At 44.6% G+C, this 17,811-nt stretch overlaps 1 protein-coding gene across 11 annotated transcripts in view; it reads left to right on the top strand.

Annotated features, from left to right (window-relative positions):
* The window catches only part of KTN1 (kinectin 1), an 87,782-nt gene that overhangs the window by 30,187 nt on the left and 39,784 nt on the right, over positions 1-17,811 (top strand). For all 11 annotated transcript variants that reach the window (XM_062618420.1, XM_062618423.1, XM_062618417.1 and 8 more), the window contains exons 5-9: positions 7,325-7,455; positions 9,550-9,666; positions 12,278-12,418; positions 14,989-15,095; positions 16,699-16,831. In XM_062618420.1, the coding sequence (XP_062474404.1) occupies positions 7,325-7,455; positions 9,550-9,666; positions 12,278-12,418; positions 14,989-15,095; positions 16,699-16,831 (629 nt within the window). The remainder of the gene's footprint in view (positions 1-7,324; positions 7,456-9,549; positions 9,667-12,277; positions 12,419-14,988; positions 15,096-16,698; positions 16,832-17,811) is intronic.

Below are 17,811 nucleotides of genomic sequence, written 5' to 3'. Positions count from 1 at the left end.
GCTGTGTATGTGTGAAAGGGAAACCTCTTATCTACTGGGAAGAAATGATTTGAAGAAAACATTTGTGGCTGCAGGACACTATTTGTTCTTGTCTGTGCTCATTTCTCCCCTGTCTTTGGCACTCTTGAAAGGGCTTTGTGCCATCTGAATCCTTTTAATGATGATTGTAAGCTTTTGTGTCCTCACAGTAAGCAAATGGGTGATTGCAGACCACACAGATGCGTGTGAGGTAGTTTTACAGTAGATGGTTCAGGCATTGCTAAGGGATGGACTCTAAACCAAGAGCTTTCAGTACAGGCTGTTGGAGTCTGCCTGAGACTTGGAGTGCAGGCTGTATGCTCTGGGGCTGTTCATAGAATAATTAGGGTTGGAAAGGACCTTAAGATCATCTAGTTGCAACCCCCCTGCCATGGGCAGGGACACCTTATGCTAAATCATATCACCCAAGGCCTCGTCCAACCTGGTCTTGAACACTACCAGGGATGGAGCGTTCACAACCTCTCTGGGCAACCTATTCAAGTGCCTCACCACCCTAACAGGAAAGAATTTCCTCCTTATATCCAATCTAAATTTCCCCTGTTTAAGTTTTAACCTGTTACCCCTTGTCCTATCACTACAGTCTCTAATGAAGAGTCCCTCTCCAGCATCCCTATAGGCCCCCTTCAGATACTGGAAGGCTGCTATGAGGTCTCCATGCAGCCTTCTCTTCTCCAGGCTGAACAGCCCCAACTTTCTCAGCCTGTCTTCATACAGGAGTTGCTCCAGTCCCCTGATCATCCTCATGGCCCTTCTCTGGACTTGTTCCAACAGTTCCATGTCCTTTTTATGTTGAGGACACCAGAACTGCACACAATACTCCAGGTGAGGTCTCACAAGAGCAGAGTAGAGGGGCAGGATCACCTCCTTTGACCTGCTGGTCACGCCCCTTTTAATGCAGCCCAGGATATGGTTGGCTTTCTGGGCTGCAAGCACGCACTGAAGCTGGCTCATGTTCATTTTCTCATAGACCAACACCCCCAAGTCCTTCTCCACAGGGCTGCTCTGAATCTCCTCTCTGCCCAGCCTGTAGCTGTACCTGGGATTGCTCCAACCCAGGTGTAGGACCTTGCACTTGGCATGGTTAAACTTCATGAGGTTGGCATCAGCCCACCTCACAAGCCTGTCAAGGTCCCTCTGGATGGCATTCCTTCCCTCCAGGGTATCAACCGAACCACACAGCTTGGTGTCATCGTCAAACTTGCTGAGGGTGCACTCAATCCCACTGTCCATGTCAGCGACAGAGATGTTGAACAAGACTGGTCCCAACATCAATCCCTGAGGGACACCACTCGTTACTGGTCTCCAAATGGACATTGAGCCATTGATCACAACTCTTTGTGTGCGGCCATCCAGCCAGTTCTTTATCCACTGAGTGGTCCATCCATCAAATTGATGTCTCTCCAATTTAGAGACAAGGATGTCGTGTGGGACAGTGTCGAACGCTTTACACAAGTCCAGATAGATGACATCAACTGCTCTACCCCTGTCCATCAGTTCTGTAGCCCCATCATAGAAGGCCACCAAATTGGTCAGGCAGGATTTCCCCTCAGTGAAGCCATGCTGGCTGTCACCAAGCACCTTGTTGATTTTCATGTGCCTTAGCATGCCTTCCAGGAGAATCTGCTCCAAGATTTTGCCAGACACAGAGGTGAGACTAACTGGTCTGTAATTCCCTGGGTCATCCATTTTCCCCTTCTTGAAAATGGGGGTTATATTTCCCTTTTTCCAGTCATCGGGAACTTCACCTGACTGCCATGATTTTTCAAATATGATGGACAGTGGCTTAGCAACTTCATTTGCCAGCTCCTTCAGGACCCGCAGATGGATTTCATCAGGTCCCATGGTCTTGTGCACATTCAGATTTTTAAGATGGTCTCAAACCAGATCCCCTCCTGCAGTGGGCCCAAGATCTTCATTCTCACAGACCCTGCATCTGCCTTCCAAGGCTTGGGTGGTTTGGTCAGAGCCTTTGCCAGTGAAGACCAAGGCAAAGAAGTCATTCAGAACCTCAGCCTTCCCCAAATCCTGTGTAGCCAGTTCTTCTGAGAGCTTCCTGAGGGGGCCTATGTTCTCTGTAGTCTGTTTTTTATTTGCTATATACCTGTAGAATCCCTTCCTGTTATCCTTAATACCCCTAGCCAAGTTTAATTCTAACTGGGCCTTAGCTTAGCTTTCCTAACCTGGTCCCTGGCTTCCTGGACAACATCCCTGTACTCTTCCCAGGCCGCCTGTCCTTGCTTCCACCTTTTATAAGCCTCTTTTTTCCTTTGAATTTTCCTCAGCAGCTCCTTTTCCATCCAAGGAGGTCTCCTGGCCCTCGTGCTTCACTTCCTTCTAGCTGGGATGTAACACTCCTGAGCTTGTAGCAGGTGATCCTTGAATATCAACCAAGAGTCTTGGGCCCCCCTGCCCTCTAGGGCTGTATCTCATGGAACCTTACGAAGGAGGTTCCTGAAGAGGCCAAAGTCTGCTCTTTTGAAGTCCAGGGCAGTGAGCTTGCTGCATGCTCTTCTCACTGTCCTGAGGATCTCAAATTCAAGCATCTCATGATCGCTGCATCCAAGGCTGCCCTGGAGCCTCACATTTCCAACCAGTCCTTCCCTGTTGGTGAGCATGAGGTCAAGCATGGCACCTCTCCTTGTCGGCTCCTCTATTACTTGCAGAAGGAAGTTGTCTTCTACACAATCGAGGAACCTCCTGGATTGCTTGTGCCGGGCCGTACCTTCCCTCCAACAGACGTCAGGGTGGTTGAAGTCCCCCATGAGAACAAGGGCCTGTGAGCATGAGGCTGTTCCTATCTGTCTGTAGAGTGCTTCATCCGCAGGTTCTCCTTGATCAGGCGGTCTGTAACAGATCCCCACAGTAATGTCTCCCATAGCTATATTCCCTTTAACCCTGACCCACAAACTCTCTGTGGACTACTCACCTGTCCCCAGACAGAGTTCCATACTCTCCAGCCTATCCCTAACATAAAGGGCAACTCCCCCTCCCCGCCTGCCAGGCCTGTCTTTTCTAAAGAGCCTGTAACCTTCCATTCCAACACTCCAGTCATAGGAGTCATCCCACCCTGTTTCTATGATGCTTGTTATATCATACTCCCGCAGATGTGCACAAATCTCCAATTCCTCGTTTGTTCCCCATGCTACAGGCATTTGTATAGAGGCATCTGAGCCAAGCTACGAATGAAGCTGGCTCATTGGCTGGAGTGGCTGGGATATCTCTACATTGCTCTGAGCATTTATTATAGGTGCTGGCAACTGACTGGGTGTGTTGGAATGGAATGATGCCCCCTTCCCCCAACACATCCAGTTTAAAGCCTCCTTGACTAGTCTGGCAAGCCTCCTACCAGAGCTGTTCTTTCCCTCGACCAGCTCCAACAGCCCCCAGTAGACCTGGCCTACAAACTTGGGTTGTGTGTTCAAGACACCCAAACCCCTGACTATGACACCACCCTTTTAACCATTTATTAACCTGGCTAATCCTCCTAGCTTTTTTTAGGTCCTCCCCTGTATCCTGGAGAACTGACGAAAAGACAGTCTGAGCTCCAGCACCCCTAACCACCTCACCCAGGGCTCTGTAGTCCTTCTTTATGTTCCCCAGGCTACTGCTATCTATATCCCTAGCACCCACATGTATCACCAGAAGTGGGTAATAGTCTGTGGGACTTCCTAGAGCAGGCAGCCTCTCTGCCATATCCCTGATCCGTGTCCCTGGTAGGCAACACACCTCCCTTGAGACGGGGTCAGGCCAACAGACGAGTGCTTCTGTCCCTTTCAGTGTAGAGTCCCCTACTACTATGACCCACCACTTTTTCCTAGCAGCACCAGTAGAGATCTGCTTTAGCAGTGCATCAGCCGGCTGTTCCTGGCTTGAGTGCGTTTCCTCATTAGCCCCCTGCAGGACAGCAAAGCGGTTCTGAGTGGGGACAACAGATTTAGGGGGAAGCCCTTTGCTTTTGGTTGTCCTTTTCCTTCTTTTTTTTGTTGTGTGTTTTTTTTTTTTGTCACTGATTCTCAGCTTCCCAGGTTAACGGCCTCCTTCTTTCCTTCGTGAGGTAGAGGTGAAGCTCGAGGCCCCTGCACAGTTTGGGCCTGGAGCAAGCATTCCTGCTTCCTCTCAGCTTCCCTGACATCTCGCAGTCTATTGACAGCCTCCCGCAGCTCAGCCCCTGCTGCAGCAGGACCTCCACCAGGGAGCACCGAGCGCAGCCCTGCCCGTTGCGCACCCTCCCCTCACCAGACCGGTGCAGGCACTCCCTACACCCCGAGCTCTGCACCGCAGCCTCCCCTCTCACCGGCTCTGTCTGGGTGGCATCGCCGGGGCAGCCAGAGCAGAGCTCCCGGGCCGGGCCCTGCTCACACGCCGAGCGCTCACCATCCCGCCCGCCAGAACCGCCCCGACCCGCCCTGCTCGCCGCGCTCCCTGGGGCAGGATTTTAACCAATCAGGGCTGGTGCCGCTGCTCCTGGCTCCGCCCCCTGTGAGTCAGCTGCTCGCTCTCGTCAGCTGAGCTGCCGGCTCTGGGCAGGTCCTGTCGAGGACTCGAGGCTCCCTCGGTGGCTCTCGCGGCTCTGAGCTGAGGCTCCTGGACGCTGATCTCCCCCCGCTCCGGTGTTGAAGGCGCCCTCTCTCGAGCCACTCACCTCAGCAATTGACCAACATGATGATTGTAGGCTTTTGTGTCCTCACAGTAAGCAAATGGGTGATTGCAGACCACACAGATGCATGTGAGGTAGTTTTACAGTAGATGGTTCAGGCATTGCTAAGGGATGGACTCTAAACCAAGAGCTTTCAGTACAGGCTGTTGGAGTCTGCCTGAGACTTGGAGTGCAGGCTGTATGCTCTGGGGCTGTTCATGCAGCTAGTTGGGGCTGACCAGGCAGTGTGTATCTTTGGGTGCAACAGTTACCTGGAGCAAATTGCCAGTGGAAATGGTCTGACAGTTTTGAAGAAGACTTGGACTTTTCCTTTCAATGCAGTTTGAAATTGCCTGGGACAGGAGAGCTTCCTTCATATTCTCCTACAGAGGCCTGGAGTGATTCATGAGCATTGTGTCCCGCCCTGAAATTTTAAATATGCTGCTGAGCTGCTCAAAGAGTACCAGAATTACTGAGCTGTGAGGTGAGACCCTCAAATTTCTGAGCAGCCAGAGAGGAGAAGCCAAGTGACTGAGCAGTGATTCGCAGGGGCTCAGGTTTGTTCAGAAGGCTTGCCCTGCAACACTGTCTGCCTTGTCACTCACTGCACTGTTGGCAACATCTCTTTTTAGACTTGTCTTCTAAAATGCTCACTTGAAAGCTTCCCAGCAACTCACTTTGGTATCTAGATTAGATTCCCATTTGCCTGAGGCTTCTCTTGTGCTTCTAGCTCAATGGCTGCATATTACTACCCTGAAGCATCAAAGCCTCTCATGTGCACCCATCCCTTCTCATTTCCTTTGCAAGCTGTAACCTTCTCTATGCTCCTAATTCTTCTGTGTCAGCTGGGATTTGCCCTCCCAATATAGAAATCTCTTGCGATTCTAATTGTAAGCTTCTTGGATGCAAGAGCAAGGCCTTTCTGCCTGAGCCCAATGCTCCCTGAAGGCTGGTCCAGGCCAAGCTGCTATAGACTCCTGGCTAACTGGACTGCGATTTCAGGATTTTGGTGTGACACCAGTATATGGTACCAGGATTCCTGGTAACAGGAAAAAATTATGTCAGTGCAGCAATGATGTGAACTGTGGCCAAGAATTAAGTTGGATATAGGACTAGGAGACTATGGGCTAGAATTTTTCAGTGTTTACCCCTCTTCTTGCTCCCCCTCCTTCCCCCTTCTGTTATTCAGTGATTTGTTTTTATGCTTGATAATTTCTTTTAAGGGCTTAGAATCACTACCACTTTTTTGTTCTTCACTTATTTTTCAGACTCTGGAGAGGTTTGAGTTTGATGTTTTAGCCTCATTTCAATGGCATGTCTCCCATCCTTTCACCTGTTGCTGAGCACTGGTGATACTTGAGAGATACTGGGTGTGCTTCTGTTTACTGAAGTTAGAGGGCCACCTAATGACTATGTACATGCAGCCTGTTTTTTATATGAACAATGTTGGTTTTGTTCCTGTTAGAGCATAGTTAGTTGAATTGTGTTTCTTTCTATGTGTGTCGTGGTTTAAGCCCAGCTGGTAACTCAGAACCATGCAGCTGTTCTGGCACTCTTCCTTTCCCTGCTTCCAGGTGGGATGGAGAGGAGAATCAAAAGAATGTAAACCCTACAGGTTAAGAACAGTTTAATAACTGAAGTACAGTATAAACTTACTAATAATAAGGGAAATAACGAGAGAATATGAAACTGAAAAGGAAGAAAGCAATAAATGCAAATGAAGCACAATACAATTGCTCACCACCTGCTGACTGATACCCAGCCCAACCCAAGCAGCAATCTGGCCTTCCTGGTGACTCCCCCCAGTTTTTATACTGGGCTTGATGTGCTGTGGTGTGGAATACCCCTTTGGCTAGTTTGGGTCAGGTGTCCTGTCTCTGCTCCCTCTGGGCTTCTTGTGCCCCTCCTCACTGGCAGAGCACGACAGACTGAAAAGTCCTTGAGCAAAGTAACTATTCCCTAACACACCAGTGTGCTGTGGTTATCAGCATTGTTCTTGGACTAAAGCTGAAGCACATCATTGTACCAGCTGCTAGGAAGCAGAAAGATACTGTTACAGCTGAACCCAGCACGGTGTGTGTTTTCAAGCATTTAGCCATTAAGAGGGGTATTACTGATTTATCTTCCTTCTGCTGAACTCCTTCTGCAGTAGTTTTTTTCTAAACTTACATTGAGGGACTGTATTTCTGGTTCCCATTTATTGTAATCAGAAATGTGACAGTTTTTAAATTCATTAACTTGTCATGTTCGTATTGATTGTGGAGCCAGGCTGTCCTTTAAATTGAGAGCTCAGTTTGAATAACTGTCATAATACACTAGAAAGGGCTCTTCAAGTTTTCACATTTATGCTATTTTTTCTTCAAAATCTGTATTATGCTTTGTCTTCTTGCTAGCAATGCTATAAATGTTACCAACTGTGCAAACAAAGTGGTGGGATTTTTTTTCCCTAAACTATCAGCTGGCAGATTGTTCTTGGATTTAAATTGGAGAGATGTTGGTTTTGCTGAATGTTCATGACCTCTTGCTTCTTGGCATTTCAGACTGAAAATAAATCTAATACATAATGGTACCCCATCACATGCTGTTTCAAGGCAAAATAAATGATTCTATATGGAGTCCAAAGTAAATATATCCTCCCTTGTGTTGCAGAGAATGCTGAAGTAAAATTTAAAGACTTTGTAATGTCCATGAAGAATATGATCTTCAATGAAGATGAGGCCCGTTGCATAGTGGAGATGTTAAAGGAAAAATCTAGTGCAATTCATGACGTCTTGCAAAAGGTGAATGACGGGGGCAGGGGGGGAGAGGGATGGGGATGAGGACAGGGATGGAAAGAAAACTTAAGCAGAAATTGGAAGAAATACTGTCAAATTAGCTATATCAATGTTCTGTTGTGATTTCTGCATTGTCTTATAAAGACTTTCCAGTTGGTCTGTGCATGCTTTGCATGCAGAAGGCAGTTGTCAGATGTCTCTGTGCTGCCATCTGCCATCCCATGGGCTGGCTAGACAGGCTGCTAGCTTTTGACCGCTCATGAAGAGCAGACATAACCATGGAGAAGTAAGGTATATATAGGTATAGAACTGCTGATGTGTGTGTGTTGGCATGGGGAAAGGCCATCTGGTGAGTTTCAGGAGTGATCTTTCACAAATCTATAAATAGAACAATAGGGATTAAGAAGAACCTGCTGTGTCTCTGCAATTGATCAGCTAATTCTGTTTTTCAAGTCTCTTCATCTTAAAGGTCTATATGCCCTAGTCTGCTGACTGCTTTGGATATTTTTTTCTCGCAGGATTGTAGGGCAGTTCACATTTGGAAGGGACCTCAGTAGTCCAACCTCCTACTCAAAGCAGGGCCAGCCCTGAGGTCAGCAAATGCCGCCCAGGGCATTATCCAGCCTAGTTTGAAACCTCTGGGGACTGAGACTGCACAACCATCTGGGCAACCTGTCTCAGTGCTAGGCAGTTCTTTCTTAATTTTTCTATTAAGACAGAAGAGAATGATGACGTTGAATATCTTGCAAATATCTGCTCTTCCCATGACTTGATATGGTTGTCACTTTGAGTTTGTAACATCCTGTTTGTCACTTGAAGTCTTGCAATTCTGTGTGTTTCTGAAGGTAGAATAGCGGAACAGAAATGCAGAACTGGGTATGTGTCAATTCAGTTGGTGCAATATGCTAGCATATCATGCAGTTTGGGTTGGATGGGACTTGAGGATATCATACAGTCTTCTGCCTACTCAGAGCAGTTTGAGTGTTAAATTCATAGCAAGTTACTCAGGGATTTGTTCATCTGGGTGTTGAAAATCTCCAAGAACAGAGACTTCGTATTCTTACTAGGCCTTTGTTTCAGTGCTTGACTGGAAACCCAATAGTGGTACACTTGCAATGGGTATTGCCTGTTTTATTTGTAATAGCAGCCAGCTTGTTCTCTGTATTTTTTCCTTTAAAGGAAGGTTTGGTATTAAAGCTAAACTTTTGGGATCAAAATGTGTTCCTGGGTTTGTATACAACCAGGAAATGTAGGTTTCTGTAGATATAAATGTGAATATTTTCCTGTCTGTAATTCATGTATGACATGGACAGTGTGTTTTGTACTGCATGCATACACAAGACCATTAAACAAGAACTTCCAAGCAGTGCATTATAGGACTGACAAGTCTTTGTTTCTTCAGTTATCAGACTACATTGAGTGAAGTCTGGGCACAAACATCTAGGAGTCTCACCCCTTACTGGAGTTACTTAATTTTTAGGACCTATATACAAGTAATAGGACTGTGGGTATCATTCCTCTAGTTCTGTTCCTTGTAGTATCTCAACCTTTGTGTGTCAGTGTGCCAGCAGAAAAATAATTATGTCAGATGGAGGGTCTCCTGTGAAGTGGAATGAGAGGCCAGATCAGTGTTCCTTTTTTCTCTCTGTAATGAGGTATTTCAGGAAGTTAGGTTTGTTGGATTATAGCTGCATTGAGCACAGTTCAGACCAGGTGATCTTGGAGGTCCCTTCCAATCTCAATTATTGAATGATTCAGCATCTCTGTGTCTTTTTCCCATATTTCTCTTGATGGCTGTTCTTTGTTTTCCCCAGCGCTGCCACACCAGCTCTCTTCCAACATGGAAGCACCTTAAGAGCCCATTTATTCTCTTAATTGGTTTCAGTGTGTTTGAAAATGCATTTCCTTGTCTAACGAGACTGATGCTGCAGGATGCATTAGCAGCAGAATTGAGTACTGTTGGTGCTGTGTACCCCACACAGATGGATGATTTGGGGCAGGAGGGAGTGTTTCTTCCTCTCAGGTTTGCTCTGCTGCCTGCTAGTGTGTTGTGCAAGTACTTCTGGCATGTGTGATCATTTTTATGTGCTCTTGCTGCAGGCTAGCAAGGCTGAGTCGGCTGCAGCTGTACATCAGCTGCAAGACAAAGAGAAAATGCTCACTGCGATGAAGGAGGAGGCAACAGTTGCAAAGGAGCAGTGCAAGCAGCTCACCCAGGTAAATACAGAGATGCATGCATGTAGAGGGCTGTGGGAGAAGAGCAGGGGTTTGTAGGGCTAGCAGCCAGCAAATGGTAGTTTACTGACCTTGGTATAAACTGAAAGGTGGATTTTTTTTATATTGGAGAAGTTTACCAAGACACTACGTTTGATTTTATGATGCTGTTAACACATTTATGCAGAGTTATTTTCCAGAGTGTTAATTTACGGAGACTTTTAAGCTAAGGCTATTTTTCTTTTTGAAAGGTTACTTTTAAAACACTTCCTTTATGAGTGTAAGGCAGTTTTGTGGATGCAAATATTAAACACCTCTTTTGCATTGCAGTCTTAATCCAGTACATATTCTGTCATTCACATGCTTATGTGCTTCTAGGCACAACAGTCATCAGTTTTCTTCAAGAAGGAAGCTACAGAAGGTGTAGACTGCCTGTGTAGCTCCTTGAGTTGCTGCTCTGATTGCTTTTGACTTACAGGGATGCTGATGTCACTGTCAAGACCAGTTTATGGAACTCAGTGAGTGTTTCAGAGGAAAGCAGTTACGGTAGAACAAATAATTAGGTGCAAATATGGAGTGAATTGGAGACTTTTGGTGGGAGGATTCTTAAGTTTTGGCTTGTTTTCAAGCACATGGGCATTATGTTCAGGAAGGTCTTATTGTGGGACAAGAAGCTGGGCACAGAAAGCTGGGTGGCTAAAGATGGGAGCAATGGCCAGAGGACATGGCAGCTGGGAGCCTTGGCAGATGAGAAGGGAAGAAGGGTATAGGTATTGTGTTGCTCCTGGCAGGGCACAGGTAGGTGTACATTTGTAGGGTGGGATCAAGAGGTTTGGGATAGTTAATATGTGAGAAAGTTATAGGGAGAAAGAACTTCTGATGTGTTTGAGAAGGGGGAGACAGAAACTCTGTCTCAGGATTGTAGAATGAAAGAGGGGAGATCTGTACTGAAGAAGCGGAGCCAATGTATGAAGGAGCCCGAGTGTCTGGCAACCTGATGTGGTTAGGGGGAAAAAAGCCATCTGCAAAGTGGTGCTTGTGAAGGCAAGGTGGGAGCTGCAGAGAAGGTCATTGGGGGGGTTTCTGCCAGCTGGACTTGGAGAGGGAAGGGAGAAGCTGGGAGAAACTGGGTAAAAGTGAAGTTGCTGTGGTGCTAAAAGATCAGGATAAACAAGAGAAAAAGCTCAGCTTGACTGACTAAAAGCTCTTACCTTCTAATTGATGTTTCTCATCTTCTAATTGATATTTCTCTGAATATGTTTCTAGAAGCTGGAGGGACTTTAAGGGTGATAAAGATGTTAACTGGAGAGGATAAAAAGCAAGTGGTGCCTGACCTCAGAAGTACTGGCAAAACACAAACTAGGTGAAGATTAATCTTGCCAGGATCTCTGGCACTGTCTTGACAGGGTAGCCGGGTTAGTGAGAACTGCAGGTGGATGGTGGAATTGGTGGAGAAGTAGAAGGAATGTCCTGGTGTCCTTCATTTTGTTGCATTTGTTAACATGCAAAAATAACAGAAAACTTTGTGTCAAGCTCTTTATACTGCATTTGCAGAAGTGACTTAAAGGTTTTGATGCAACTCGGGTTCCTAAATGCCTTTGTGAACCTGGGTTTGGGAACTTGTGTCCCTTAATTTGGGGGATGGACGTGGCAGGTGGTGAGGGTGTGTGGGGTGACACATGGATGGGCAGATGGATGGATGGCAGACAGCCTCCTGAAGTAAGTTGGATCTAAGAGAGAATAGCTTTTATTTAAATTAAAATGTGGAAAAATCTGTAATTACTCTGAAAAGATGGAGGGTATTCAGGCTAATGATTTAGAGCACTTATATTACCTGTCAAGGCTCCTTGGCACTGTAAGGAGCTGCAGGCTGTGCTGTATAGCTGAAGGACACCTGAAGCTTAGGTGGTACAAGTATCTCATTCTGCAGTCAGAGCTGGCTGAAAGCTGCACTTAATGCTTTTGCTTTCTACAAGTGCATTTATATTGCAGAGGAGCAGCTCTGTGAATTCCTAGATGTCTGTTCTGAATTACTGGCTAATAAATGATTAATTTAAATAGCAATGTGTGTTTTAATTTGAAAGCTACAATATGGCATCATGCTGGTGGGATTCAGGGTTTCTCCGGCTGTTGCTGGGTACTGATAGCCCATCTCCTCAAGCAGAACTGTTGGTTTTGCAACCAGCTGCAAAGCAGTTATTTGCTCTGAAATGCTCTGTTGTTTTGCCATGGTTCTTTATCCACGTTCTTCCACTTTGCTAAGTTTGGGATGAAAATCTGAGGTCTGCCCTCTATGATATCAGTGGTTTTGGTTGTTAGGACTCTCTAATCTGGCCAAACTCAATAGAAATAAGAGTTCAGCTCTTCTGAGACAATGGAAGATCAGTGTTTAAATTGGCAAACCTCTCTAATAAATGTGAAATTATGCTGATCCAAATCCTCATAGAAGTGCTGGAAGCTTTGTCAGATCTAATGCTGTAACTTCTCCAAGCGAAGATTGCTGACTTTTGTTTGGTGCTCACTGGCTATGTTTTTGCTTACCTTCAACCTCTTACTGTTAGACTCTAGAAAGGAGCAGTAGATGACTTCTTTGCCTTTTTCCTTCCCACCCAAGGAGCTGGTTGCAGAAAAGGAGAGGAATGGCTTGCTTACAGCCAAAATGAGAGAGCGGATCAACGTGCTAGAAAAGGAGCATGGCACTTTTCAGAGTAAAATACACGTTAGCTACCAAGAATCTCAGCAGATGAAGATAAAGGTAAATGCTTTACCAAACTGTTAAACTTGATGTTCATGCATAGGCAGATCAGTGCTGAGGAGTCATTGCTTTAGCCAGGGCTCAGCTTTTATTGTTCACTCACACAGATTGCTACTTACCCGGAACCTTGCATGCACTGTGCTAGTGGTATGACACATCTACCTGAGGATGGAAAACTTTCTTACTTAAAAGAAAGTCAAGGTGCTCTCATGGGTAACTTCCATAGTCTGTAAAAGACCGGTGCTAGCCAGGCAGTTGGTCTCTGATCTAGTTACGTTTCCTTTGTGGTATTCTGCTGAAATGTTACTCAATTAAAGTGTAAAATCTAATTGAAATACTCAAGAGAGCCACTAATGCTGATGATCATTTACTGGCTGATACAATAATTTTTAAAATTAAATTTAAAGAGTGACAACGTAACATAATATGCCGGAAATATTATTGCCTAGGGGAGTGCTTTGCTGAAAATACTTGAAGGGCAGACACCTGTATTTAAGACCCCTGTTACTCCCTCCTGAAGTTGCATTGTAATGGAATGACCTCAGAAGAGTTTGTTTCATCAGGTTAAAAACTTCTAGCTAAAAAGTTTGCGAAGAAAATATGGCCCCTCTTATATGAACTTGACTCGTGCTTAGATTCACATTCTAGTGTAGTCTATTCTTATGTGAATGTCTCAAGCATCAAGCCCAGCATGTGAACTTTCCAGTTTTAATACCGTATCTTCTGTCTTGGCACTTTAAGAGAGTAGCGCCTCTGCAGTTTTGGAGCAGAACTGTATTCTAGAATAATAGAATCAACTAGGCTGGAAAAGACCTTAAAGAACATGTCCAGTGATTACCCCAGGAGAGACAACTGTTACCTGGAGCACAGACGGCTTATTTTGAACTTACATAGACAACTGTATTACAGTAGGGCCTTACTGCTGGTTGGGCAGGATGAAGGAGATGTGGGCATGGCTGCATGGCTTTTGCAGATGCTGTTGTTACAGGCAAAGCTGGAGGAAGTATGCACAGAGGAACCAGTGATATGCAGAGGAGAGGAACCAGTGATATGCAGAGGAGAGGAACCAGTGATATGCAGAGGAGAGGAACCAGTGCTCTGGTTCTGTTCCCCCTACTGATGTGCTGATGTAGCATTTCAGAGAAGCTGAAATTTAAATTATCAAAGCTTCCAGTCAGATGGGGTTTGTGCCCCTGCATCTGTTGGGATCATGTGTTGGGATCATTCTGTTGGCATTAAGAAAAACGTGTGTGTGAACCCCCCAGCAAACATCAAAGGACTGGCTTGTTATGTGTGCTGGTGCTGAGATGGAGGTGGCTGCCCTACAAAGGACTGCTGTCTCCTGCTGCAGTTGGTACACAAGCTTTTATTTTTACATACGAAATCCTTATCGGTGAGTCAGTCATTTAATGAAACTGGGTCTTGGAGATATGGCAGACACCAGTTTCCAAACTGGTACTGGTAGAGGAAGAAAGTATTATAGCTGTTTGTGCTTGAGGATTTTCAAAGGAGGCTGTTGGTTTGTAACCCAGCTGTGCTGGTGTCTGGACATGCAATGTCTTTTTTTTTTTTTTTTTCTTTGAATCGTGTCTTTGTTGTTTGCCCTACTGCATATAAGGAAAGGCTGAGAGAACCAGGCTTGTTCAGCCTAAAGAAGGCTCAGGCAGACCTGATCACCATGTTCTAGTATTTAAAGGAAGATGGACTTTTTGACAAGTTGTCCCATGAAAAAGATGAGGGTGATGGGTACAGGTTATTCCTGGGGAGATTCTGACTAGACACAAGAGGAAACTTTTTCACAATGAGGACAATCAGCCGTTGGAATAATCTCCCCAGGGAAGTGGTGGACTCCCAAACATTGGACATGTTTAAGATTCAGCTGGACAGGGTGCAGGGATGTGTGGTCTAGGTCATACTTTGCCTAGAAATGCTGGACGAGATGATCCTTGAGGTCCCTTCCAATGTGGTATTGTATCATTCTGAAGGAACCTTGGGTTATCAGGGCTTCTTTCTGCCTCAGTTTGGAACCATGTTGAAAATGTAGTCAATGCGTATTATTGCCTAAAAAAGGATCTGTTTCATAATCTTGACTGCAGGGTATTAGATGAGGACTAGCCTTTTCAGTTTGCATTCTATAATCTGTGTGCATGCTATAATAAAAGCTATTTTATACTTTTTCTGCTTTGAGGGCTCTGTAAACTTCTAATGTTAATGTACAGTACATCTGTTCTTTTTTTTCCCTTTGGAAAAGTATGATTGACGGCCAGTTATGGAGCAATTAGTATCTGAATTAGCACTTCTGTAGCCTTTTAGACAAAAAAGGTTGTCTTCTTAAATAGCTTAATATACTGATATAAAAGGAAGTGGGTGATTTTATTTGAGCAAGAGGGTCTGAGTTGCACAGTGTTTTTTTTTTTCCAGTTGCACACAGGAAGGTTATAAAACTCCCCCGTCTCAAAAAAAGTCCACTTAGTTTTATTTGCTTAAACTATTGTGATATCTGCTGTTATAAGTTGAGGTTTTTGTTGCTCCTTGCTTTAATCTTTCTATAACTGATCTTTCCCTATCAGTTCCAGCAACTCCGTGAGCAGATGGAGGCAGAAATAAGCCACCTGAAGCAGGAAAATGGTATCCTGAGAGATGCCGTCAGTACTTCTACCAATCAAATGGAGAGCAAGTATGTTAACAGCTACTCAGAGCTCTGTGTATTTTCTTTAAACCTTCCCTGAAGAGTTGTTCTGGCTTCTGCTCCTTTTGTTTCCATCTCTTTGACTGTCTCTGAATTTGTGGTTTAACAGAACACAGATATTTTGGGCTAGGGAGGTAGCTAATTGTATTTGCATTGAACCAAGGCTTTCAGAGCAGATAACTGTCTCTTATCAGTTTGAAGCCTGAGCTTTTAGGAAGTGGGTGTTGAGGCTTCAACAGAAAGTGCAAAGTACTCAGCCACAGTTAGTGTTTCTGGCAGGGTATGTATCCTTTCCCCTGGGGCTTTAGGAGAGATGATCCTGAGCATCCAGAGATGCTGGTCTCTTGAGAGAGCAGTAGCAATAAACTTGTAAATCAGTCTTGCTATAAGAAAAGAAACACTATCTTTCAGTTATGATACTGCTGGGGAGGCACCTGGCTTTATCTGTTAGTGTTGCAAATGTTTGAAGAAACAAAAAGGCTTCTCAAGGTTTTGTCTTTGTGAGTTATGACTTGGGCTGTTCCTGAGCTGGCAGAGACAATTGCATGTATTGTGATAAAAGCTGGGCACCTTGGTGTAAGGTGTTGTAGTCAGATGTGTGGATTGCTGCCAGCGGGCTTCTGCCTATAGAAAGCAAAACCTACACTTCATATGCTCGTAGATACTTGATTTTTTTTTTTTTTTTTTTTACTGTTGGAGAGTAGAGTGTCAGAATCGCTGTCAGGACTGGGAAAGGTCTCTGGATCTTCCTTTTCTGGTTATTCTGTTCTTGCAAAGATGCTGCTTCTGTGTGGACCTCTCTGTTAACAGTTTCTGCCCTGCCAGGCACTGCTCAGCAGATGTGCATTCTGCTCCCTGTGCATGTCCTGCCAGAGCAGGTCAATATAAGGAGAGCTTGGAGAATGTTATGGGTACCCAGACTTTAGGAGTCCTGTTCATAGAAATGAAACTTCATTCTCTCTTAAGACAGTTTTCTTGAAAAATCCTTAGTTTAGGCAAATTTAAGATAAAAATAAAATGCTTTTTATTTGCTTAGACACAAAGGTGAGCCTCTTAAAATTCTTCCACTGAGTTCTATAAATGCATCTTCTCCCCTTAACTGAGAGGTTGCATCAGATACCTCTATAAGTTAATAGGTAAGTCAAGGCCAGGAGGCAACATAGTGTCTGGAGAGATGCGTTACAATTAGTCCAGGGGGAGTAGTCTTGAGTAAGTTTGAGATCAGTAGTAGTTTATGGGAATAGGAAAGGAATGTGGATTTCAGTGCAAGACCTTTCCTTATGCTGAGTTTATATAAGCTTGTCCAAATTATGACCATCAACTTACAAATGTTGTAAAGGAGCTGATGCTTGAGGCTTACTGCTGACCTTTTATTTCTGACTCAGTGGGTTGTAGCTGCTGTATTGATGGCCAAGGGTACTTGACCTTCATCCCTTTTCTAGGGTGAAGCGGTGATGGGGTGGGGAAGCAACCAACAACCCTCTGCAACCCTCTGGCTGCAGATATAGGGCTTAGTGTTGATATTTGAGTAGCTGTTGTTATAGCCTGTGCTGCTTGTAAAAAAAAAGCTGTTAAAAACGTTTATTTTTAGGCAGTCGGCTGAACTGAACAAACTGCGCCAGGATTATGCTAGGCTGGTGAATGAACTGGGAGAGAAGAGCAGTAAATTGCAGCAAGAAGAACTCCAGAAGAAGAACGCAGAGCAGGCAGTTGCTCAGCTGAAGGTGACTTGGGTTTTTTCTGCCTATTCAGTTGCTCTCAAGGCTTTATCTGAGCCAGGTTCTGAATTGGGTGGGATGTGGGGTGTGTGAGAATTGCTTTAGCCATTTCCCTGGATGCTAAATCTCTGTTCTCTTTCTATGTGCAAGTACTTATTTTCAGATAGGCTGAGTCAGCCTATGGGTTGATTTCATGTTTAATAATGTTTTATTTAATATTTTTTATTCAGAGTCTGGGTTTTGAGTGATTACAAAGCTCCCTGTAAAGTCAAACTTAGCCTTCCAGGTCAATATCAAGTATCTTTATAAAAGCTTCACTGGTGATTTTGAACTTTTTCTGTGAGTGCAAAATTCCAGCAAGATTTGAGTTGGAGTTGTTAATCCACAACGCATTGTCCTTGTATGATTTTTATGAGAGACTACAAGCTTTTGCTTAAATATATATATAAATTTTGAAAGACTTTAAGCTCTAAAATGTAAATGGCCTGGCTTCTGGATGTACCTCTTTATTTTTCCTTAGAAGAAAAGATGTTTTGTCTTTGCTTATTTTCTCCAGAAGAGAAATCTATTGTTCTTGGATGTGAATGCCAAACCAGAGTTCAGTACTTTTGTATTTGCAATTAAGCCTTAGCTACCGGAAGTTCTTCCTGCCTTTAGCCTTTGTAGGTAGAGAGTTGTTATCCATAGTTGAGACATTTTAATTACTAGATGCAGACTTATGTGATGCTTGGCTAGTCTACCATCTAGTGTTAATTCTGAATGTGCAGGGCAAAGATGCTACACTTTCATATTACAGAAACTATCCTGTTAAGAGCCTATAATGAAATCCTGTTCAGAATTTGTCTTTCAAATTAATAGGCTAAACTACTCTAGGAGGAGGATTACAGGGTACTCTGTCTTTCTGATGTGCCCTAATGGAAGCAAGAAAACTTTACTTCATTGCCATCTGTTTTGGGAATAGCACCAGAGAGATGCATTCTGAATGT

Source organism: Pezoporus occidentalis, unplaced genomic scaffold, assembly GCF_034315485.1.
Source record: "Pezoporus occidentalis ecotype Australia unplaced genomic scaffold, CSIRO_AGI_Poc_V1 ctg200, whole genome shotgun sequence".
Classification (NCBI taxonomy): domain Eukaryota; kingdom Metazoa; phylum Chordata; class Aves; order Psittaciformes; family Psittacidae; genus Pezoporus; species Pezoporus occidentalis.
Note: the sequence above shows the minus strand (reverse complement) of the source record. Positions and strands in the feature narration are given on the sequence as shown.